This window comes from Lepidothrix coronata, unplaced genomic scaffold (genome assembly GCF_001604755.1).
Source record: "Lepidothrix coronata isolate B3197 unplaced genomic scaffold, Lepidothrix_coronata-1.0 Scaffold20, whole genome shotgun sequence".
Classification (NCBI taxonomy): Eukaryota; Metazoa; Chordata; class Aves; order Passeriformes; family Pipridae; genus Lepidothrix; species Lepidothrix coronata.
Window position 1 is genome coordinate 2859374 of NW_016690200.1, and position 23771 is coordinate 2883144.

The 23771-nt window shown below is 46.8% G+C and overlaps 1 protein-coding gene and 1 long non-coding RNA gene across 2 annotated transcripts in view; one reads left to right on the forward strand and one right to left on the reverse strand.

Moving 5' to 3' along the window:
• Positions 1–1168: 1168 nt before the first annotated feature.
• On the reverse strand, positions 1169–12151 carry LOC108493871. Its single transcript, XR_001873632.1, has 3 exons — positions 12043–12151; positions 3568–3704; positions 1169–1625 (listed from the first exon to the last, which is right to left on the reverse strand). It is a non-coding gene; the product is annotated as an uncharacterized LOC108493871 (long non-coding RNA).
• Positions 11260–23771, forward strand: part of CCDC3 (coiled-coil domain containing 3) — a 36840-nt gene continuing 24328 nt past the window's right edge. The window contains exons 1-2 of the mRNA XM_017807787.1: positions 11260–11672; positions 12643–12817. Of these exons, the coding sequence (XP_017663276.1) occupies positions 11260–11672; positions 12643–12817 (588 nt within the window). The remainder of the gene's footprint in view (positions 11673–12642; positions 12818–23771) is intronic.

Consider the following 23771-nt stretch of genomic DNA (forward strand, 5'->3'; position numbering starts at 1 on the left):
ACTTGTTGCCAAGGCATTTGGGGATGAAAGTGCCGGGATTGAGGAGAGAAAAAGTGTTAGCAACAACAGTGTTTCTTTGTTTCAAGTATAAGAGTCAAATTTAATGCAGAATACAAAGCTGACCCTGGGGTGAAAGGCATCACTGAGCGTCCTCAGAGGCCCTCCCACGCCTGAGCCCAACCCAGCAAATCTTTGATGCATTAGCATTTAAAAGTGAGACAGAGGGAAACTCCCTCCTCGCAAATTGATCTAGGGAGAGAATAAAACAGCAGAAACAGCAAAGGGTGCTTAATGTGGATTTTGCAGCAGATATTGATACGGGAAAATCTCCCCATTTCCTTTCTGGTTCAGAAATAAGACTTCATGGGCACAGAGATAGTCCTGAAAGAGCTAACGAAGCATAAAGCTGAGTGAGAGGAATCACGTTTTGGGGCTGTTTGCAACAACATTTTCTCCTTCCTCCCCTTCCCCCACCCCCCAATTAAAAAAAGAGGAGTTAACACCTGGGCTTGCTTTGCTATGCCATTTTTCACCGTTTGCAGTTGTTCTCAGGGGAATCAAAGTGACAGATTTATGCAAAGTTGCAGTTTGGATCTTTTCTTGCCCTGGAGCAAGGCTTTTATCCGATGCTTTTCTCTCCCCCTTCATGAGGGGATGGTGAAGAGGAGGAATGCATCACACTTGGGAACGACAAAGAAAAGGACCTTTCACAGCTGTTTCCAGCAGCCAGGATATATTTAATCTGAACTAGAGATTAACATGCACCTCTGTGAAAGAGGCATTTTCCTTCCCTCCGTGGTTGTTATCACCTGTGCAGCAGATGAGGCTTGGTGATGAACCTCAGCAGTGAACTTGTGGTGAGGGGATGGAGGGCTGCCATGGGAAGGCTGCAGGCAAGTGACTTAGTGCTCTTATTCCCAGAAACTCCTGCAATGGATTGACCCTCCAAGAAAAGTGGACAACTTCTTTGGGCTGTCTGCATTGTGAATGCCACTCCTAAGTGTTTCAGAGCTTCAGGCTGTGCCTGTGCCCAGCTCCAGCAAGCCTCTGCACAGCAGGGTTTTTAGCAGGGTATCTGCAGAAAGCAGATCTTCTCTAACTATTGCACTGGAGATGAGATGAGCAGAGAAGGTGTCTCCTGGTGTCTCAGTGCTACATGAACATGGATGCAAATGAGCAATGGTAAATCTTCAGGAGCAGGAGAATGCCTGCTGTCTCCTAAACCTTCCTTCAGGGCGGTGAGCCATGAGCAGCAGTTTGGAATGTGCCCTCCTAGAGAGCAGTTATATTTTATCTCCACTGCTCAGTGTGCAAATGCCATGAAATCCCCTCTCCTTGAATCTGTAGGTATTTGAGAGGTAAAACTTGAGAGACAGAGCTATTAACACCGGTATAGGCTTTCCTGTGATGCTTGTCTCCACATTATCTGAGTGCCACACACACTTTACTGGATGTAAAGTCACAATCCCTTTATGTAGTAAGAAGCTGGTACCTGTGTGACCTACCAGGCCTGGCATTTTTGTCCCCAAATCTTATTCTTCCAGTCAATCTCTGTCTCCATCCTTATGTTTCAGTCCAATATGAAAGTCTTGCCTCTACTCATAGAAACAGAGTCTTCTACACAACTAAAAAAAATAAATTACTCTTTAGACTGCCCTGGTGAAGAGACCATTGAAACTTTTTGTACAAAAATCTTACCCAAGACAAACATGTAAAATGTGATACTTCAGCCTGAACACCTAATGCAATCCAAAGAGGAGCCAGGCAGCTTTGCTGACATGTGATATAATACAGCAAATCATTTGCTTTGGCTGCTGCTGGACCTTGTAGCCTTCATTGGCTCCAACACCCCCTGCTTTGTACATGTGTCACCAACACCTCAAATGGTAGCCAAGGGACAGCTGTCCTGGCTTGACATCTGACCTTGTGTGCTGCTGTGTGTGTGCAAATGCACCTATCTATGCACAGCAGTGAAGCAGTCGGGCTCTGCCACTGGGTCATCAGCAACGGCATGGATGAGTTTCACTTGGCAGAGACAGGTTCAGAGGTGGGTCTGTTCCCTCCTTGGCGGTGCTGATGCTGTGTGTGATAATCTCATTGCCAAGGAAGTCAGGAGCAGGACTAAATGACCAACAGTTACCCACCAGCAGCACTGCCCTCATCGCTGGCCTTCAAGTGAATCCTTCATGAATGTTGGTGGCATTGCTGACCCAGCTCCTGAGGGAGCAATTCCCCTGAGTCAGGAGGACAGTTGTGCTCAGCAACAAGCCAGCTGATTGCCATGAGAAGAAGGAGCAACCTCTGGTGTGGGAGCTGGATCAGAGCCCATTTCACTGCCTTGGCCACGTGCTTGGGTTAACTCACTGGGTTAAGAGTAGTTTTTTTATTCTTTGGTAAGGGTAATTTCTAAAATCCAAATAAACCTCCTGCACAACAGCAGGGGGGATGTGCTTTCACATCAGCTGCTCTGTGGATAGAGTGGCCGTGTCAAAGACCTGCAATACTCTGTTCTAGAGCATACCAGAGAAGAACAAGACCTACTTAAGGCAGAAAAATACAGAACCCCTATGCTAATGGAGGAGGGCCTTGACCCATTTTGTAGGGTTGGTCTAGAGTGTTTGATGCCCTCTCAGTAGCTGCTTAAGAGAGAATCTTGCTGCCTGGTGGTTGGGGAATAGGTAGTTTGTGGGGAGTGGACACATCTCATGTGAGTGTTGCTGGATATTGCTGGGAAGGTTATGACCCTCCACTGTCAGGGACACAGCTTATAAGGCCACCCCAGGCAAGAAAATCCACTTTTCTCCTTCTCTTGGTACTTCATTTGAAATGGCCCAGAAACAGAAGTAGGTGTGGGGATGCCCATGAGACAAAAGGCAGGGGCTGATGGTGGGGCTGTGGTGGGGCAAGCAGAGCTGCTCTGTGGCTTCAGGAAGGTCAGGAGCACAGGGGGCAGCTGAGAGGGAGGGCATGGCACTCAGGATAGGTCCAGCTTTCTGCAGGACAAGAGGCAATGCAAGCTGGCCAGCATGAGACTGCTGGGCAAAAGCTGGTGTTATGGAAGGGCTGAGAGCTCCTGTGGGGATGTGCAGGAGTCTCTGGTGGTGTTTGTACTGGACACTTACAATCAGTGACCAAGGCAAAAAAAAAAAAAAGGCCTAGGATTCTCATTGTTCCTTTTTTCTTTTCTTGTCCCAGTTTCTCAAGTTGTACCATATACTGTTCAATTAGTTAATTCCTTCATTTGCTCCTTCTTTGCCTAAAATTTTCCTTGACAAGCTGCTTCCCTCACTGCCCTTTCCTTCCTGTACTGAGTCTCTTCCTTCCACTTCCTCTGCCTTTTTCGCAGTTTCTGACTTTCTCTTGGGCTCTCCATCCCTGCGTCTGCCTCATCCTCATGTTATTTCCTATCCCTTTATCTGTGGAACTTCATGGGGTGCAGGGGCATTTCTAACCCCTGTAGGACTCTACAGTAATCTACCACTCAGTAATCTGTGCTACCTTGCCCCTCTTTCCCACAAGTCTCCCCCTCCAGGTGTGCATACACATCTGTACACAAGGCATACATACCCCCAGAGCCAGGAGATTGAAGTCAAACACAGTTCAAGGAAATGCCAGCTTCAGTGGGATTCCCCCTTCCAAATCCAGAGCTCCTTGGGTGTTGCATGAGACATGGATGGCACACAGTTGTTTTCCTTACCACATCCCTGGAAAACAAAATCAGGTACTTCATTGATTAATGCAGTTCGAGAGAAGAGAATGATGCTGAAAATTAAGCATCTCTTGGTTTATAATGAAAAATATTTTAAGTAAAAATGCTTTAAATTACATAAAGGTGTTTTGTAAGAGAACTGTCATATACCATAAGACAACTTCACGGGAAAAACATCTGTAATGAGAAACAAATCACACTGACCTTTGCTATAGGGCTTGAAAGCAGGGTTCTTTGGGATTGTGGAGACTCATTTGCCCTCCAGCAGTGGAAGAATTAAGATGTTATGTTTAACATAAACAAGAGAGGTTTAATCCCAAATCCTTGTGTGAGAGCACTTTGTGTTCTCTTAAAAGTTCAGTAATTCCATAAGCAAGATGGACAGTTGGGTTATTTTAGTCTCAATGAAAGCAGGGGAGGGACAGAAGGGATGTCAAAGGGAATTAACTCATCAGAGTAAGAACCCAGTTGTGAAAACTGAGCAGAGTGTGAGTTCAATTACATTAACTATACATGGTGCCAAGGTCTCTCGTTATAAGATGCCCTTTTCCCCTTTTTGTTCTATCCAGGCAAACTGCAAGAAGAAAGGTTCATCTGCATGGGATCATCCCGAATCAGGGCTGAGCAGCCTCCTGGACACATGTGCCCATTGCTGTTGGGTCAGTAATAGCATGACAGTCATGATTCTCATTACCTTGTGGAATCCACACAGGATCCTCTGAGATCAGATGCTGATCAGTGATGAAGGAAAGGTAAGGTGGTTTCTGCAGACTGAAAGGCCACACAGGTCTATGTTGACTCTGGTGACCTGCCTCTGCTGGATGTACCTGCACATCATCTCTGCACCAGCAGAGTGGGTTTTGTTTGGGAGCATCTTGGCCCTTTTGAAAGTCAACCCCTTCCACAGCTCAGGGTTGTCCTGCCTCTCTTCTGTTGGGGGCACAGAGGAGAGGCAGCCCAGGCAATCTGTTGCCATTCAGCAACACTAAATTAGTTTCAGAAGACCGTGTCAAACATGTCTTCTGTGTCAAACATGCCAAATGTGACTCAAAAGTTCAACTCTTTGAAAACACAGGAGAGATAGGATATAAATCCAGAAAACTTGAGATATTAAAGCAAAACTAAAACATTTCACATCTCCATCCTTTTGTCCAGACAAGAAGTCAAAGTCCTATGATATCACTGTTGGATCAGGACTTAAACACGTGGCATCATTTTCTTCATCACTCCCCTGTGATCCTGCAGCTGAAGAGACCAGTGTGAGTAACTGGGTGCTGGAGAGATTATTGCTCTGGCCCGAAATCAGGCCAGAATTGCATTCACTTGGTGGAGTTAGGATTGAAGTGCAAATTGTACTTTGCTAGTACGATTTTTCTTCAGGAGTGACCAATGAAAATTGCTCCATACTTCTATAAGGCTGGCCAGTAGGAAAAATGTGGTTCTTGGAAAAGGGAGCAGAAAACCAAACAGAAGTAGTGGCGTTGCCCATTTCCTGGCTCTTTGGAGACCAGGCTCTATGATCCTGAGTTCAACTCTGGTGTCTGCAGAAGAAAAGGTTGCTGAAAATCTGGGGCAATCAGGCTACAACAATGACTGATAGTCTGGTCATCCTGCCACCAAGTGAAAGAAACTGTATTCAGTTTATTCAAGGGGATATCTGATTATTGGATTATAAATGCCAAAATTGGGTGAGAATTTCTAATAAAAGGGTTCTTTTTTTCACATAGCAGACAACAGCTCAAAATGAACCCATGGCTGGAGGATGAAGCCAGGCAGATCCAGATTGGGATGAAGCATAAGATTTCAGTATTGAAACAACTGATTGAGGGATGATCTAACTTCTCCACCACCTGAGATTTTAAAGTGAGAGTTGTGTGTCTTTCTTCCGCTCTCTTGTTCTAAGTTCAGTTATGATCATGACACAGGAGTCCCTGGGTGGCATCATCTAGCCAGAGTGGTCAGATTAGACTATTCTAACAGCCCCTCTGCCTTTAAAATCTCTGATGTTTAAGAAGTGCGTTTACCTGAACCAGAGTTCACCCCAGGGACAGGAGAATTGAGACATCTTTATTCATTTCTCCCCAGCTGTGGGAATGATCTGTTTAGATATTTTTCCCATCGTCAGTTGTGTCAGTGGTATGTGTTATGCAGATGTGTGTCCACTGGGAGCTGCGCTCAGACAGCACAGTTCACATTGATTTATGAACAGACTCATGAGCGCAGCAACTTTTGGCCTCTGCTGGCTTGGGCTGGAATCAGCTTGCATGTTGTTGCTATTCTTTATTCTTGGACCTGCAGCCATGGCTCATGAACCAGATGCTGCAGAAATGCAGAGCTGAGGAGGTCCTTGCCTCAGAGCTCTTCAGAAAGAGCCTGGCATGAAGCAAGAGGTGGATGTTTGTCGCCAAGGGAGTCCAGGGAAAAGATGGGTGGTAAACATGATCAGTCATGATGAGCTGGAAAAGCAGTGGATGTGGTAACAAGTTGGGTAGGCACTGGTGGGCCAAGGCTGGGTTTGTCCAGAAAAAGTTGCTGCAGGACTCAAGCCATGAGAGGCAAGAGCATTTTTGTTGTGTAAGTGATAGGAAAGGCACATGTGGGAGAAGCTACAGAGAAAGTGTCTAGACAACTTTGAGAACAGAGAGGAAAGTCTAAGGTGAGGATGACATCCAGGTTGTAAGTCCAAGTGATGGATAAGAGGAGGTGATAGTGCCAATGATTATGAAAGGGATAAAGGGTCACTTGGAATGAGAAAAACAGTTCACCTTCAGCCATGATGGGTAAGATGTCCCCAGATATCAGGGAGCCAGGGTAAGATAGGAGTTTTGGTAGGGGACAGTTAACAGGACAGAGGTCCAGAATCAAAGGAAACTGCATTTGAATTGTTGAGATTCGTCAGAGATCAAGGAAAAGGAAAAGGAGAGCAGGACCCTGTGGCCAGAGTGATGGCAGGATGAAGAAGGGATATTGGCTTTAAACTGAAAGAGAGTAGGTTTAGATTAGACATTAGGAAGAAATTTTCTACTCTCAGGGTGATGAGGCACTGGGGCAGGTTGCCCAGAGAAGTTGTGGATATCTCCTGCCTGGAAGTGTTCGAGGCTGGACTGGATGGGGCTTTGAGCACCCTAGTCTAGTGGAAAGTGTCCCTGTCCATGGCAGGGGGTTGGAACTTCATGATCTTTAAGGTGCCTTCCAACCCAAACCATTCTGTGATTCTTTGAAGATGGACAGGGAAAAGGGAAAAGGCCAGAGGGGGGAAAGAAAGGACATAAAGATAGAATGAAAGTGTAGGCAAAGATCCCCATCTATACCAACTCTTTGATCCTTCTACTCACTTTTTCATTCAAATTCTAAGTGGTATTACAGAAAGTCTTTTTACTGCTGTACATAAAGTAAATCTTTCCAAACTCTTTAAGACAGCAGTATTCCCAGCTGATCCCCAAAGACAGATCCTGTTTCTTCATGATCATAATTACTTCAAAAGAAAAAGATATAAAGAACTATGGCCAGGGAATGTGATTTTTTTTTTTAAATAGGAATCACCCAGCTCAGCCATTGGTACAAAAATAGTTAAATATGATGGACCAAATATCAAACTATGACAAGAATGACTCGAATTAGAGAAGCATAGATAGGAGAAGCTAACAAAAACATCTCTTCCTGTGGGGACACTAACACAGCCAAATATTCGTCTTTGTAGGTCACCCAGTTTAAAGAGGGATGGGCAGGGGGAAAGAAATCTGGGTTTGATATTTTGTACCCTGGACTACAAAGGAATAACTGCGAATATATAAATAAAAGACNCTGGGCTGAGGTTTCAGATCACCTACACCCATCAGAAGGGCAGCCAGACGTCAAGCACAGTGCTCTCCTGTTTGATACCTGGCCTAATGCTCAACTCTGTCTATACTTTAAAGGCAAAGAGAGAGACAGAGCAGAGATATGTTTTATTAAAAGGCTTAAATCATGTGCATTGCCACAGAAACAACAAAGAAAATGACATAGCCCAGAGGGAGAAACCTTTGGTTTAAATATCTATAAAGGTGTTGTGGCCTAAAAGGAAGAGCTCCTGCCTGGGAAAACCATGAGCCTGTCATAAAGCCTACAAGACTACCTAAGAGGAGGAGGTGAATGAATGACTGTGGCACATGGATGAGTGGCTGAAAGTGCAGCCTGAGCAGTAATCGGCTCTATCGGTGCTCCTCTGATTAGCTGGTTTTGGCTACAGCACTCATCAGACCCACGCTGAGTTCACAGCACAAAAGTATTCACACTGCACTGAAGAACGTCTCGGATCAGCCGGTGGATCCCCGCAGAGAAACAGCAAACACAGATCTGAAGGATGTGGTCTCCAGAGAGGGTTTCCAAATCTTTACTTCATGTCACTAATTCCTTATCCAGAGCTGGAAAAGAAAGGACTCCTGGAATGGATTCCTGTTACTTTTCACTACCTCAGAAATAAAGGAAGAGATGAGAAAAATTGATGATTCTTCTGTGGAGAGAAATTTAAAAGCTAAATCACATTAATCACTGTGATCTGAATGTAGATAGTTCAAATTCTTTACCAAAATACTGAAAGTTGCTAATGAACTCAAACAACAAAGGGATCAGCTTGTTGGGATGGGATGGGCAGGTTACACACTGCTGAATCTCCAGAGAGACTCCTAACAGGGAGAGGTCTCAGTTGAGGACATCTCACAGAGGGCACAGAAGAACATAAGTCACTCCAAGCCCTTACAGTGACAGTGGGCACAGCACCAGCAAGCACAAATGGAAGAGAACAAGGAAATCAGGTATATTCAAGTGAGAGTTATTTTTATGTGCAGACCTGCACACCTACTGTGTCTACTCCAGAGTTATGGCTAAGACCTCCTTTTGGCTCATCCAGCTCATTCAACTCTGAACTCAGCTCTGTGGAGTCCTGCTGTATCCTCAAAATGCCAACACAACTCAGCAGAATGATAGAGAAATTCCACAGAACATTAATTATTTGCTTCCACACTGTGGTAATCACCTCCAAAAAGCAAATTGGAGAGGATCAGCCAGCACCAACATATGCCAGCAGATGCTGTTGTGTTTTCTGAGCTAGCCCTCTGATTCAAACACTCTGGTAAAATATAAGACTATTAATAGTAGCATAAAGGAAAGGCATCTCTATTTTGCTTGTGAGCTGCCTGTGTCCCTCCCTTTCTCACTCCATCCTCCTTCCCAGCTGTTATGTGGTGGCTAAATTAAATATGAGGAACAGCAGAACAGGTCACAGCTTACATCAGATATTTCCAAAGTGATTTGAGGACAACTGACCATTATGTACTTGCAACACACAGTAAGCAGAGATGAAGGTTAAATATGAGGCTTTTCTACCCGTAAGACACCAATCTTGTATGTATACACAGAAAAAATAGCAATTGCGTTTCAGACAAGCTAAGAATTTGGCTCCCCAGACAGAACCAACCCACCTGTGGTTACAAACACCTCATTTGCTTTTTGGGGGCTCTACCTCCACAGGAGTGGCACCGAAGTAGTAACACACCTCGATGTTGTTGCCCACACTCAACACAAGATTCATGTTGCTGAAGCTGCCAGGCTCTGACACCAGTCATATACCTTGGAGAGACATCGAAAGACTGCCTTGGATGGGCTGAACATCTCTCCCATCTCTTTTTCTTCACTTGACCCCTATGTCTTTTCCAACATCTTGAAGGACTCAATAGAAACCTGAGGTTCATACAGGATTGCACAAAATGCCCCCAGAACTGCCCCATCTTTGTCTGAAGTCAACATCCACCTCAATTCTTTGTATTTCTTTATATTTCTTATTTACATATCTAAAAACCGTTGAATGAGGCTCTGAAACCTTCTCTACCATAGTTTAGTCCCTTCAGGTCCCAAAGGAAAAAGTTTTTCCTAGTGGTTAACATTAAGGAAATTTGAGTTGGTTGGTCTGTTGGGAATTCCTTTCAGAATTGTCTATTAAACTTTTTTCCTGAAAGTTGGAAGCAATTTGTTGATCTTCAAGAAGCAGATTATAGAAAAAAAAGAGTTAGAAAAACTCTGTCATTCAGAGATTTTTGTTAGGGAAAAAAAATCAAAATCTGTTTCTGTTTTAGCAAGAACCAACTTTGCTGTTCTTGCATAAAGCTATGATGAAGTACATTGTAGGATCAAGACATCATGGAATATGAATATTACTTTGTTAAACTCTTCAGCACACAGCTGAGTCTGATGAAACTACTCCAGAGGGAGACACTTGTCACTAAAGACATTTTGTCTCCCTGTTATGAAGTTGAGTCAGCAATATTTAACTGATGACTCATTATTTTGCACATTATTTCGAACCCTGGTCATGCACAAGGACCCCCATAGCAGGCACAGCATGAACATGGAACAAAGAGGCACCTTCTGCTCCCAAGAACTCCTAGTCCTTGTAGAGGACTGGAGGGGCAGATGGAGACAGACAGAGAGTGAGATTAAAGGAACCAGACAGGACATGCTGTCAAACTTTGAGTAACCATCACAGCTAGGGAGAGATCTAACTGAGACTATGAGTCTGTGATATTCATATAAAAAAAACCAAAGCTCCAAAAGATTTTAAGCATCCCATGCCCATTCCACACTATTATTCCAAGTGAGATCAAATGTGGGAAAAGGAGAATAGCTGAAATAGCAAGAGGCTCTTTGGGGCTGTGAGTGTTGCAGTGCCCCCAGGGATCCCTGGGAGAAGCTCTACAGCAGTTCATGTGTGGGGAGAGGATCAGACTTTGAGCCATCAGCCAGAAATCCGGAGAAGCTGAAGCTGCCTCAGACAGTTCTAGGAGGAAACAGTGGGAAGTGAAAATATATTGAGACCTGACTTTTCAATTTTACCTTGCTCACCAGATGTATTTTGGAAAATGATTGGAGGAAGACCTGTTCTCCCAAAAGCCCTGGGTGTCACCAGTGCCCACCCCGGGGCCAGGGGATCCCTGGCAGCAGCTGCTCTCACGTCGGAGTGTGCCTGCCCTTCGCATCTCTGCCCTTTTATATCTCGTCTCTTGGCACTCTCCGTCCCGTCCACCTCTTCCCTTTGCATTCCTCCTCTTTGCAACTCTGCCTTTGCATCCCTCCCCTTTGTATCCCTCCCTTTTCACCTCCCCCTTTGCACCTCTCTCACTTACATCCCTCCCCTTTGCCTCTCTGCCCCCTTCGCATCTCTGCCTTTTCCCATCCCTCCCCTTTGCATCTCTGCCCCTGCACACCCCCTGTCCCTCGACTCTCTGCATCTTCGCCCCTTTGCACCCCTGCCTGCTCGGACCTCGGCCCTTCGGGCATCTGTCCCTTGCACCCTCCACTCCTCCCTCCCGCCCCTTTGCATCCCCACCCTTTCGCTCCCCTGCCCGTTCGCATCTCCGCCTCGCTGCCTCCCTTCCCTCTCCCCCCGGCACCTCTTGCACCTCTCCCGCACCCCCGGTCGCCCGCAGCCTCCGGGGCAGTCCGGCAGCGCCTCCGGGCCGCTCCAGCCCCCCTGACCCCCGTCCCCTGCCCTGCCCGCCCGGCCCGGAGGCTCCGCGATGCCGCCCCCGCCGCGGCTGCTGCCGCTGCTGGCGCTGGTGTTGGGGCTGGGTCCGGGGGTCCGGGGGGGTGCCGGGGGGGGCTGCCAGCTGCCCGCGGAGTGGCGGCCGCTCAGCGAGGGCTGCCGGGCCGAGCTGGCCGCGATCATCGTCTACGCGCGAGTGCTGGCGCTGCACCCCGACCCCTACGGCGCCTACAACTACCTGCCCTGGCAGAGGGACCCCCCCGGCGGCCCCCAGCAGGGAGCGGGGGACCTCTTTTACTCGGCCGAGATCGAGCTGCTGTGCGACCAGGCGTGGGGCAGCATGCTGGAGGTGCCCGCCGGCTCCCGCCTCAACCTCACCGGCCTCGGCTACTTCTCCTGCCACTCGCACACCGTCATGCAGGGCTACGCTTATTTCTTCTTCCTCCGGTGAGTCCCGGGATAGGGGTGTGCGGGGAAGGGGGTGGGATGCCGTGTCCCGGCTCCAGGGCATCTCCCCGGGCGGGGGGATGCGAGCCCGCCCCTGCCCGGAGGGTTCTCTCCGCCCCGCTGCCGCTCTGCTCGCAGCGCCTTCTGCTTTGCCTTCCACCTACAGTTTCATTGGAAAAAAAAAAACCTCCGAAACTCCAAAAGCCCATAATATTCCAGTATTGCCGGGCAGCAGATGCACGGGGAGCTGCTGTTAAGTAGCTCCTGGATGCTGCTGCTTTTGTTTTTACGGCGGGACGGTCACGGAGCTGGAGAGAGGCCAGCTCTGAAGTTTGGCATAGGAGTTTAAAACCCATCCCCAAATACTCACCCGATAGCTTTCCATCGACTCTCCCGAGTCCCAGCCAAACCCTGACTTTGGGCTCATCGAAAGACTAAGAAAATAAACCACAATGTTGGAACAGAGCCATCACCGTGACCTTTCAATCCAAGAGCGTTTGCGAAATACTACTCAGTGGCTTGTTTGAAATACTTGGTATATTTTTACACTGGGTGCGTAATGAAACTCATTTTGATGCTGTCTAGGGCTTGGTCTGTAGTAATATCTTTAAACACATTTTACAGAAGTTATTTATTGACTGTTTGAAGGAGTACTTAAACTCTGGGATCGAGGGCAAAGTGATGCAAATTCAGTAGGAGCTATGGCTCAAAATACAGATTTGCCTCCTTTATGGGGTTTCACTGGTGTCTGCAGGGTTGTAGGAGCCTATTAGTTCATTACTGCTGCTGCCTGATCCAGTTCCCATGGTGGAAATTGCCATCTTGGAGACTTAAGTGCCAGGACACCTGAGAGTGACTTGTCAGCTAAGTCTGTATGACTTCGGTGGCACTTGTTGAGCCAGGCTGAAGTATGATGGGTGACTTCTACAGGAAAGTGCTGTTCATTCTCACAGTGCAATTTGTGTTTCAGAATGGATGAGAACTACATCCTCCTGCCTCATGGAGTCAACTTCCAGGAGGCGATTTTCCCCGATACCCAGGAGAACAGAAGGATGTTTGCCAGCCTTTTCCAGTTTTCAAACTGCTCACAGGCACAGCATGTGCTGAGCTTCTCCAGTGACTGGGAGATTCAAGAGGATAACCGGGTAAGGGATTTATTTGCTCTCCAATGCTTGTTTTCTAAGCGGGCCACAGGCATTCCCATGTCTTTTGTGAACATATGTATACAAATGTAGGTCCCTGATTTTCCTTTTCCTTAGGTGGTGGTATCACTGGCAAAGTAACACACTGGTGGGAAGATATTAAACTCTCTTTTCAAAGCTGGCCTCTGTGTTAGCTCTTTAGCTTCCCATGGACCTGTGCAAAGCTTGGTATCAACTTGTTCATGAACAGTAGATTGAAAACCAGTATTGCTTGCAATCCTGTCCTATTCCATCCAGATCATTCCTGGGTTTGCTATCTCTAGACCCCATTCTTTAACTTCAGCTAAAATGTTCAAGAGCAGAGCTTTGCTTTTGTACTTCTGTGTTCATCTCATGTAGCGAGAGCAGTGCCTGGACCACAACAGACTGTAAGGGATTATTCTTGCCTGACTCCACATAACAGCATAAACATCTACTGAACTAATCGCCCTAAGCTGTCTTTGTAGCTGCTGGGGGAAAAGAGACTCTTGAGGGCACGTTTCATCTGAACCATGAGGGCATGGTTCGTCTGAGCAATGTCAGCACATACTTCTGAACAAGCTGAAAGAAATGTCTCTTTCTCCTTTCAAGGGAGGCCACAGCAAGTAGTTCACCCACTAGGCAATTCTCCCTTAAGAAAGTACAGAAAGTCCAACGATGCCCACGGTTAGTGGCTTCTAAGCCCCTTTTATAGGACTGTAGTGTGTGTAATAAATGCAGGATTTTAATAAATACTTATTTGGCAGAGAGCAGCAAACCTGTTGTTATGTGCGTGGATGTTCTGGATGTGCATGCACTTTTGAAGAAGTGGAACTTGGGGAGCTGGTTTAGTGCCAAACCTTGTTTTGTGAGGCGTGTGGTTTCCCCTGGTAGCTGAGAACATTATAAGCATCTCTTCAGGTCAGGATGGACAGGACAGGTGTCATCGCTTGTGTCTTCCGTGGCTTCACCCAGGGCACAATGTTTATGTATGGCAGCAGATGCACAAGTGGCTTGTTTGGGAGATGGATGGAGGGAGTTCAGTAGCTGTCGGAGCCCTTTCCTTTCACCAGCTGGCTGAATGCCAGCATACAAAGTTTGAGCTGCTGTGTGGCCATCTGGCTGGTGACACAGCCCCTCTCCTTGGGATGCCCCGTGAGTGTTTTCTCACTGCTGATATTTTGGGGAGGGAGTGGGCAATGGTGCTGTTCAAATATATATTTGGGGACAGCAGCAGGAATTGATGTTTAAGAGAAAATGAATCATCTTACAATTAGATTACAGAGCTGTAACCCTGGCTAGGCAAGAAGGGGGAGATAGAGAGCCCTGGTCCCAGCCCTGCCTCCTCTGTGCCAGCCCCTAGGCTCCCCAGTGCCCCAACCAACAGATTTGGCAAGTAAAAGTGCTGCTGCTGCCAAATCCATGGATTTTTCTCCAGGGGAGCAAAGTGGCATTGAGGGACCACCAGATCCAACTGCCAGTGCCTGACTGTGATGCCTCTGCACTGTTTATTTAGTCGTGCTGAGCTCATTGTAGGGGACCTTGATGGGTTGGTGCTCCTTTATGCCAGCAGTGACTCTTACCAGTCAGATTTAATGGAAATCACAAGGCAGAACCCCCCAGGGTAAGTTGGGGCAACCCTGAGCACATGTATCAAAAGTGCATTTCAGCTGTTGCTCTCTTTGACCCTGCAGCTGTGACCAGACCAGGGGGTCAGCTGCTGGTCCTATAGACGGGCCGGGGGCTTTGCATGCTTCAACACCCACCCGTCCAGGGAACAAATTCAGCACAACTGATGGACACTTTGTCTCCCCTTCGTAATGAAAAGTAAAAGCTTCCTCTGCACCAGTTAAAAATAGTTCAGGCTGACTGTGCTCCCATTCAGCTCCTGCATCTGTGTTTGCCCAGCCGAGCGCCGGCTCCCCGAGCCTGCGTGCCCCAGCCTGGGAAGGGGACGACATTTCTGGCTTAGGAATTTGTTCCCCAGATCTTCTCAATGCAGGTGTCTGTGTCCAGGGTGCATCTCTCTTTAGTGTTTTGCTTCTCTCTCTGCCTTGTTACATCCAGAGGTGGCTTTCCCAATTGGCACCGTGTCTACTCACATCCCGTCACAGTGTAAACAATTTCCATTTCCAAGTGTGCTCAGCTGAGCTGCCCCGTGGTGGCTCCTAAGATGAAATCTGTGGCACGTGCTAGCTTCATGGCACAGAAAGTGAGCATAACTCAGGGCATTATTCTCTAAGTTTTTTGAAAAGGAGGTTCTTTGGGAGCCTGGGGACATCCAAAGGGGGGTTCTGTGATGGTGTCAAGTTATGGAGAGCTTGGATAGAGAGAGAAGGGTCTTCCGATGAGGCTCACACTGCAGTGAGGAGTCAGGGGCCTCATTGGCAAAAACTATGAGTTAAAATACATCATGAATGTTTTGTGCAGTCAGAGAGAAAGCAACGGAAATCTTGAGATCCTCAGAGCAGAAGGCAGCTGAGATGAAGGTCTCATTCCAGGAGTTAATAGGTAGGGTCCTGTCTGTGGATCTTGGAACAGCTGCATGCAGGGACACCTTAAAAAGCAACTCTGTCAAAAACCAGTGGGACCGAGTAGGTCTGGATGAAATCTCCTGTTTACAGCTGGATCTCATACTCTGAAAGACTTTTTGAATCCCTGTATTTGCTTATGGCCCTGTGCCCTGACCTTGATATATTTCTGGGGTGGTCATTTCAAAGGAGGCTTCGGCTCTGTGCAATTACAATGAATAATTCATGTTTGTGGCTCTGGGGTGCTCAGCCAGAATGTGAGAGAGCCCTATGATGGATGAGTGTCTTTGCCTCATGTAATGCTGCTCCCAGCAAAAGGTCTCTTCTGCAGGGTGTTCCTCAGCTGGCCACAGAGCAGGTGACCCAAAGGTGACCACTGACATGTTGTCCTCCTGCTTGCCCTCTTCTCTCTGCAGTGCTCCTTGTTGCAGCTAGCCTTGTCCGGGCTTTCCCAATGGGTGAAATGAGGAAAATCCTGACAGCTCTTTTTCCTCCTTCCAGCAAATGTGTCTGATGATGCAAAATAGAACAAAGAGATGTGTGGGAACTTTTTGATATACTGGGATATGCCACCTGCCTTCTCCCTCACAGGCAAACCTTTACAGTTTTCAGAAAGCCCCAAGGCATGTGGTGAAAGGAGGCCAGACCCAAGGCACATCTCACTGGGGATAATACATTCCTCATCCTGAGCCTGCTGCTCTTGCTGGAAGCTAATCACAGCTGCCTTTTTAAGCCCCTTGCAGTCTGGGCTGAGGGCCAGATGCTGCTTTCCACAGTCTTCCAATAACCCCACAGTCTCATAAATTCACTCAGGTGCTTGTTATGGCCACTCCAGAGAGCAATGATAGCTCCTGCTGTCACTTCTTTTGACACTTGCATTTTGGCTTTGGCGTTTTCAGAGGCAATAATTAATTGAGCTCCATCTTGACTTTTATCTCAGCTCCTTAGAGATCTTTGCAGACCTCCTGCTTTACTCCATCTCATTGCTGCAGTGATTTCCACAAGATTGTTGCTAAAACATGAAGGTCCCACCAGGTTTGGGGTTGGAGCTGAGTTTGTAATGAGTGGTTGAAACTTCTTGCAGAGTGAGGGGTTCCTTCTTGCAGCACATTGCAAGTATCTGGGTCCCAGGTTTGGTCCAGTCCCAGAGCTGATGTTCATGGAGGTAATAACACAGGAACACCCTTTTTATTCTCTTTCAGGATTACAGTTTTAGATGATTTTTCCCACCCTCTGCCCCTGGGAGAAATGCATTATTCACCTATCCAGGGAACCTTACAGACAGCAGTTTTTATTAAGGTGCTTTTATTAAAGACAGGAACAATTAAGCAGCAATACAAACCTAACTAAAATTCTTAGAAGTTCCATGTTTTAGCCCACATCTCATGTCAATCCCTGAAGGAAGGCCTGCAGATGTATCAAGGGATTTGTGAAATGTGACAGTGGCCATGCCAGGCTTTCCTGTGCCTGCCAGCATGCAGATTCCTGCCTCAGGAAACTACCAGACACCCCTTTATGTTTTCCCCTTTGATTCCCTCAGTGTTCCTAAAATTTCCCACAAACCCCTGCATGCCACCCAGTTATTCTCTTGTGCAGCTTGCAGTGCTGGTGTTTCATTGCTGGTACTTTTAGGGAGCAGCCTTGTGACCTTTTCTTGCTCAAAAGGATTTTTATCAGCGGTGCAGGGATGGAGGGGAGGAATGGGAAAGTCCCAAAGGCCCAGGTGGCACCCACATATTCCAATACCTCTTTCTCACAATAAACTTTTCATGTGGCTGAAGTGATAAAGGACATTTTTCTACACGCAGGGGATTGATTTCTGCTTGCTCAAGCTGGGGAGTGGGAACTGTCCTTATTTTATCTCTCACAGTACTTGCTGCTAAGCCTGGGGATGATGCAGTAGGTTGGGATTGAAATCTTGCCTCCCCCAAAGAGTTTTTAGTGCAAGTCTGGGGGCTGTAATTTATCCTCCTGACTTGGCCTTCTGCAGAGTTGTCTGGTCTCATAAAGACCTGGTTGCCCTTCCTGCATACGAGAGATTACACCAAAGTGACTTGAGGTCTGGTGTCAATAAGGGCTATAGAAGTGTGTAATAACACTTGTAGATATTTATTATTCAGGAGGACTTTAACTCCTGGTTTTGTCAACGGGTTAATAGGGAAATGTGGTCTTTTGGTCTCCCCTTTTATTCATGCAGGAGCATTGCAAAATGACCCCAAGTGTATCATAACAAGGGAATAATGGCAGTGTCCAACCAGTCATGAGCAACAGTGAGAGCCCTAGCACTGAGATAAAGCCCATGGAAATTAAGGAACCCAATAACTTCAGCTAAGATCAGTGGGATTGCAGGGGGAGATTATAGTTTTTATTACGTTTGTCTCTGTGCATTGACTTGTCTCCTCTCAAGCAGCAGAGCCACAATCATGCTGTTACCTCAATTGATTTAGATGAATGGACTTGCCTTCTGAGAGACCTCCAGAGCTTTGTCTGGGTAATAATAGAGCTTTTATGAGAGTAGTCTGTGTCCCAAATAAAAAGCAAGTTAATTACTGGGTTAGCCTGGCAGTCTACAAATATCTGCTCAGCATCTTCCAGCCTGGATCCTCTTCTCAGGTGGCACTTTGGCTGCTGTAACAACCTGATGACCTGATTGGGACACCTGCAAGGTTTTGGAGTAGCTGAAAAGGGGACCGGATGAGAAAAGCAATTGCATAAATGGTCTTGGCACTATATGCAAAGCAAAAATTAAATTAAATGGCATTCTTACTCTGCGGAAGTAGAGGAAATAGTTTCAGAACTGCTTGCGTTTCAGCAACAACCGTGGGGGTCGGATCCTTGAGTCAATCTGTAGGCAGCAACATATTTGCTTGGTATTGGTCTCAGCCTGTCTCTTCCCTGATGCTCTCAACCAGTTGAATTCTAGTGGGTCTCATTCTGTGACACTTCACAGCATAGTTTGAGGGCTCAAACTGTGCAGAAATAGCCACTTACACTGAAGCTCTTTGGGCTACCAGAGAAGAGCTTATTCATGTGATGTTCACTGTGGGGTCCTGTTTTGATCCATCTCCCCAGGGAACATGTCCCTGGAGAGGTGAAAGGAAGAAGGAAAGTTGGGGAAATCCCCATCAATTTTCTGCTCACTCTGATTTTGAAAGTGATAAAATAGTATCATATCCAGAGAGAGTCCAAGCTGCCTTGGATGCATGGAATCAGAGTTCTTCCTGTGGCAGCTGAGATGGATGTCAGTGAAGCTGAAGGTGACTCTGCTCTGTGAATCATGAAAACTCTAGCCACTAGAAAAAAATAAGCTGATAACTGTGTTGGATTTCATCTGAGATCTCATCCATGTTATCCATTGAGTCGAAATGAAAAAGCAATTTGTTTTTTCTCTTCTAAACATTAGGAACTTCTGCTCTTTGGAGTTCCCTCTCTGCTCTGAGTGCTGGGAGATGAATGGTAAGACTGGAAAATGCTAGTCATGGAGTCCAGAGCCAGCGGTTTTAGGAGAACTAGTCTGAAAATGAGTAGGTGACAGCCTGGCTTGGTGGGGACAGTTGTCTTTTATTCCCATGTACTGGTCTTTTGTGTCTGCTTGTGTCATGGGCTGCATTAAGCATTCTCCCTTCTCTGGTCTTAAAGCACTAGGGAAGTAGAAATTAATCTTGGCTAAAAATGGTGGTACATGGCAAGGGCAGGGCAAAAAGACCTCAAAATAGATAGAAGTGAGGTCCAGTATCTAGAGGTTTGGAAATCTTCTTTTACATGTGGTTTCTTGCCCTGCCATTTGCTAGAGGGGTTGTTTCTCCATTAGGCTAACACCATGATAGAAAGTTCTGTTGTTTTCATAGTGATTTACAGCACTTCTGTTTTCCTCCCAGAAACCCACCCATATTGTACCCTCTCCCTATGATCTGTGTTTAATTTGAGTACATGTAAGCAATATTAGGTGAAATGGAGAACTGCTGACAAGTGTCTGGGACACGGGAAGACCATGAGACAGTTGATACATTTGGGTTACATCCCCAAGAGTCTTTTGGCATGGAAATGGCATTGACTCATTTCCAGATCTTCCCACCCAGGCTGTGGTAGGGGATTCTTAGAGTTCTGATTGGCACCCCCCTATCAGTTTTCTGTCTTCCCACGTGCACACAGGCCCATAAAATACAGAATAAAAGATCACAAAGGAGTACACAATAGTCTTATCCACAGGATGTTTCCATTGCATATGGTCTTTATCATATTTATAGCACACAGAAGGTGTTCTGAGCAGCTCTTCCCAGGAGAAAAATGGGAAATATCTCTGGTTTTTGGTTGTCTCTTAGAGGCACATTATTTCTGCTGGGGGACACGTTGGCTGTTTGCCATATATAATGCAGGAGGGATGACCTGATGTAGTGTGGGAGCCTTGAATTTGATATCGTTTGTGAACAGTCAGAATTTGGGGTTGAAAAAGGTTCACCCAGCTGAATTCTTGTCCCCACTGGCAGCCCAGACTGGCGAGGAGCTGCCAAGATGCACCCTCCTGGTACCAACACAAGGACAGGATGATGTGAGGGGAGCCCCAAATAGTGTCACAGCTCCTGGTGAACGTGTCTGGACTGACATTCTGTCTATCAAGTAGTGCAGATTACTCCAGAGCACAGCTCTCTGACTTTGTCTAAGGCACATCCAAGTACATAATATCCTTAAAAATATCCGGTTTCCAGCCCGCTGAGCAAGGAAATGCCTAGACAGCCAGGGCTATGTGTGTGTGTGTGTGCACTGCTGCCTCCTCCAAAGGGCGAAGCAGCAATCCTTCCAGGAATTGGCAGTGAATGGAGACCCACATGGCTCCAGGCTGCTTTTAATTATCCAGAGTCACACTTTAATGAAGTTCTGCCAAATGCACTAAATCATTCCACATTTCGTGGCACGACACTATCTGCTGCTGTACGTGAAGTCGGTGGTGAACAGGCATCTGACCCCAGCCCCAGGACACCTTTCTGGCTCTCTGTGTGGCTTCCTGCACTGCCACAGGGGTGGGAAACTGCTGGTGGCCACAGAGGCATTTGGTAGTTGTGGGCTGAGCGCTGCACATTGAGAGACACAAAGGCTGTTTAGAGGGATGCTGTATCCTTGAGGTTTCCAGCCCAGATGGGGTTGAAAGACATGCAGTGATGTTGCTGAGCACAAATCCTGCTGCAGTGCTTGCTTAGCTGGCTGAAGAGCTTTTTGGGATCCCCTGACCTTTAGAAGAAGCCTCTTAGCCAAGGCACTGTGTAGGTAGGAGAGGTGGTGCTGACATTGAGCTGATCATGTTCCCTCTGCTTTAGCACAGAAGTGGCTGAGGTGGGAGATACCTCCCTCTGGGGAGGGCAGTGGAAAGTCTGAAGCCCACCCTAAGCATCCTCATCTGAAGGTGGGCTGGGAATTGCAGCATTGTAGTGAGAGGTGGATCTCTCAATCATGCCCTCTGGAGATGACGCTGTCACGGGAAAAGTAGCAACAAGAAAACATGAGGAAACTGACTTCAGTCCATTGTCTCCTTCCCCGTGTGAGCGATACTATTGTTTTTCTGCTCTCCTGTTCACAGCCTCCCCCGTGTGGGAAAGTGAGAGGAGACATCCCACCACACATGTACTGCGAAAGGTGAAAGAACTGGTTGGCAGGGAAAGGCAGCTGATGTGGACCTGGGCTGTAAAATGAAGGACAATATGTGCTTGAAAGTGCTTTTGCCCATGGCCAAATCACCTTCCTAAACACAGGCTTGTGTACTGAAGGTGCTACCCAGATATCTGGGACCTGACCTCCAAGGGGAAGGGTTGAGGCTGGTGTTCTCGTAAGGTGGACATATTATCTTCTTAACCTGAGGCAAAATAAAGAAGCAGATCATGGGTATTTTTTGATCCAGTCATGCTCCAGTATTCATACTTGTCCCATGATGTTTCAGTCTCAGAGAGTGGAGGCACTGACTTAGCCTGGGAGCTACTGGAAGATGCTCAAATATGACTCCTGACATCCTGCTCAGAGTAACCCACTGGGACTATTTCAGTGCTTTTGATTGGGTTGGGAACAGGAAGGGGAAGCAAACATTTGAGCTGGCTACATATGGCTCTTCATTGTTTGGATTTTCCTAGACCTTGGTTCAGGCCAGCTGTTTTGGGGAATACATTCAGAGTGAGTCTCAGGCAAGTTTTCTGGTCCAAGATCAGCCTTAATGAGGGAGGTCACTAAATTTTGGGTTGTTCAACCCAATTATGGGAGCAACCATGCTCCTCTGTAAATCCGTGAGTCTCTAGATGTGTTGGGTGGTTTTGTGTGTCCAAATCCATAGTCTTTGTTGGTCAGCTGGTGAGAAGGATGATTTGTATGGATCAGCAGGCCTGGACCAGGATCTATCCCCGATGCACGTGCTGTTCCTACACAGTAGGCAGATTTAGCCTTTGTTTTGGTTGCTGGCTCCAGTTGACCTTGAATCCAGGGACAAGTCTTTTCTTTCAACTTCTCTCTCTCTGCTGACCCACCTGTGAGATAGATACAGAAAAAGATGGAGCAGAACATTTATTAAAATCAACAGCCACCAAAATCCATCTGGCAGCTGGCAGACAGGACACCTGTAATGCTGCCTGTAACCAGATCAGCCCTTGTGGCTTGAAGGGAGATGAGATCTTTTAATCTGGGGCATATTTTCTCCCAGCCTATGCATTTTGGTGTTTTTTTCACAAATGACAAGCCAAGTTGGCTCTGAGGCAGCAGGAGTTCGAGTCCCTAATGGAAGCTGCAGACGGAGCCTTTTAAAACCTGTCCTGCCTCTACCAGCCAAGTATCTTTCCAAATTCCCCCAGTGAAGTGTCCTTGCCCTGTTGTGCTCAGTCAGAAGCAGCCTTGAGGTGCCAGGCTTGGCTTTGCCACCGGCCCTGGAAGCATACAGCCCCTTGCAGCAGCTGATGTGAAGTGACAAACCAGAGTGGCTGGTTTTGAGGGACTGGGAACATACAGTTTTGGTGGACCAATTGCAGCTGATTGCTGCTCAAATCACTGCAGGTGCCCCTGGCAGCTAATGCAGTGACTACCTCCTTTTTCTGCCCCAGTCTGTGGGCTTTTTTTGGAAGAAGGCTGCTACAACTGTTAGTCAAGTTATCTGTAAAATGAATGACAGTAGGGAAAAATACACTGAGGGAGAAGCAAGTTTCCATGACACTGTATACTGCAAAGGGAAATTAATATGACCAGAAAGCCAGGTCTGAATTTCTGCCCTTCCTGAGAAGGTACCAGATAGCATCCAAAGCCCACATCTACCAATTGGATTAAAAAAGGCAACCTGGAGGTGAATTTTTCTAAAAATCACTTGCAATTTTCCTGAGCTCTTCAGAGAGCTACAGGCATGCTGGATGTAAATGCTGATGTGGAAAAAGCCTGTGGATTGGAAACAAACAGTTTTAAGAAGACCCAGGGGAAGGGCTCTTACCACCATCAGTGACTGGGATTCTGCCCTTTTACACATTTTAGGCTCAGGCACATTTTGTCTGAGTTCAGTGAACACTTCACACTCTGTCCCTTGAAATCCTAATTGAGCCTTTATTTTCTTAAGTCTTGATTTCAAAGGGCAAGAGAACAAATGTGATTCTTGGTTCTTTTCCCAAAGGTGCAGAATCATAGATTAAATGTGTCTTGGAAATAATACTATATGCTCAAATCTTTCCCATTGTAATAAAAATGGCTTGAAACCACATCCAGTGACAAAATCCTCCTATATTTAACCCATGTCTAGAAGCAGCTGAACTACTGATGGGAAATGTCCTGATGCTTCCAAGTCACTGGCACTGTGGAGCCGCTGGAACGCATCCCGCTCCTTACAGACAGTCATTGCTCAAGAAACACATTGCAGATGTTCAGGATGTGAAGGAGCAGACCCTTCCATCACAGCATCAGGATAGAGTAGGGCTAAAAACAAAATCCCAGACTAGAGGCATCCCTGAGACATTTGCCTGCCTGTTCTGTGTCCAGACTTCAGGATCGACCTCTGGTTCCTGCTCATTGTCAGAAATGTCTGGAACAGGAGAAGCCTCCTGTGGTCCCTGCTAACGAAGTGGTGTTTATCACGCTCTGGTAATTGCATTTGCTATGGTATTTACAGCATTTCCTATGTTTTGAAATGGAGAGATCTCAGGCTTGCCCAGGGCTAACTGTGTACTTTAACCTGCTCCTAAGCCCACATGTATCTTTAAACATTAACATACACATTGGCAGCACCCTGAGTTGGCCTCAACACCAGAACTACTGAGCTGGGAATGTGGCTATTGCAGTGTTACTGTTTGCTCTCAGTTTTCGTCTGAGACAGTATCCTTTCTCTTTTCCAGGTTGTAAGAAATTTCCCTTCCCTTCCCTTCCCTTCCCTTCCCTTCCCTTCCCTTCCCTTCCCTTCCCTT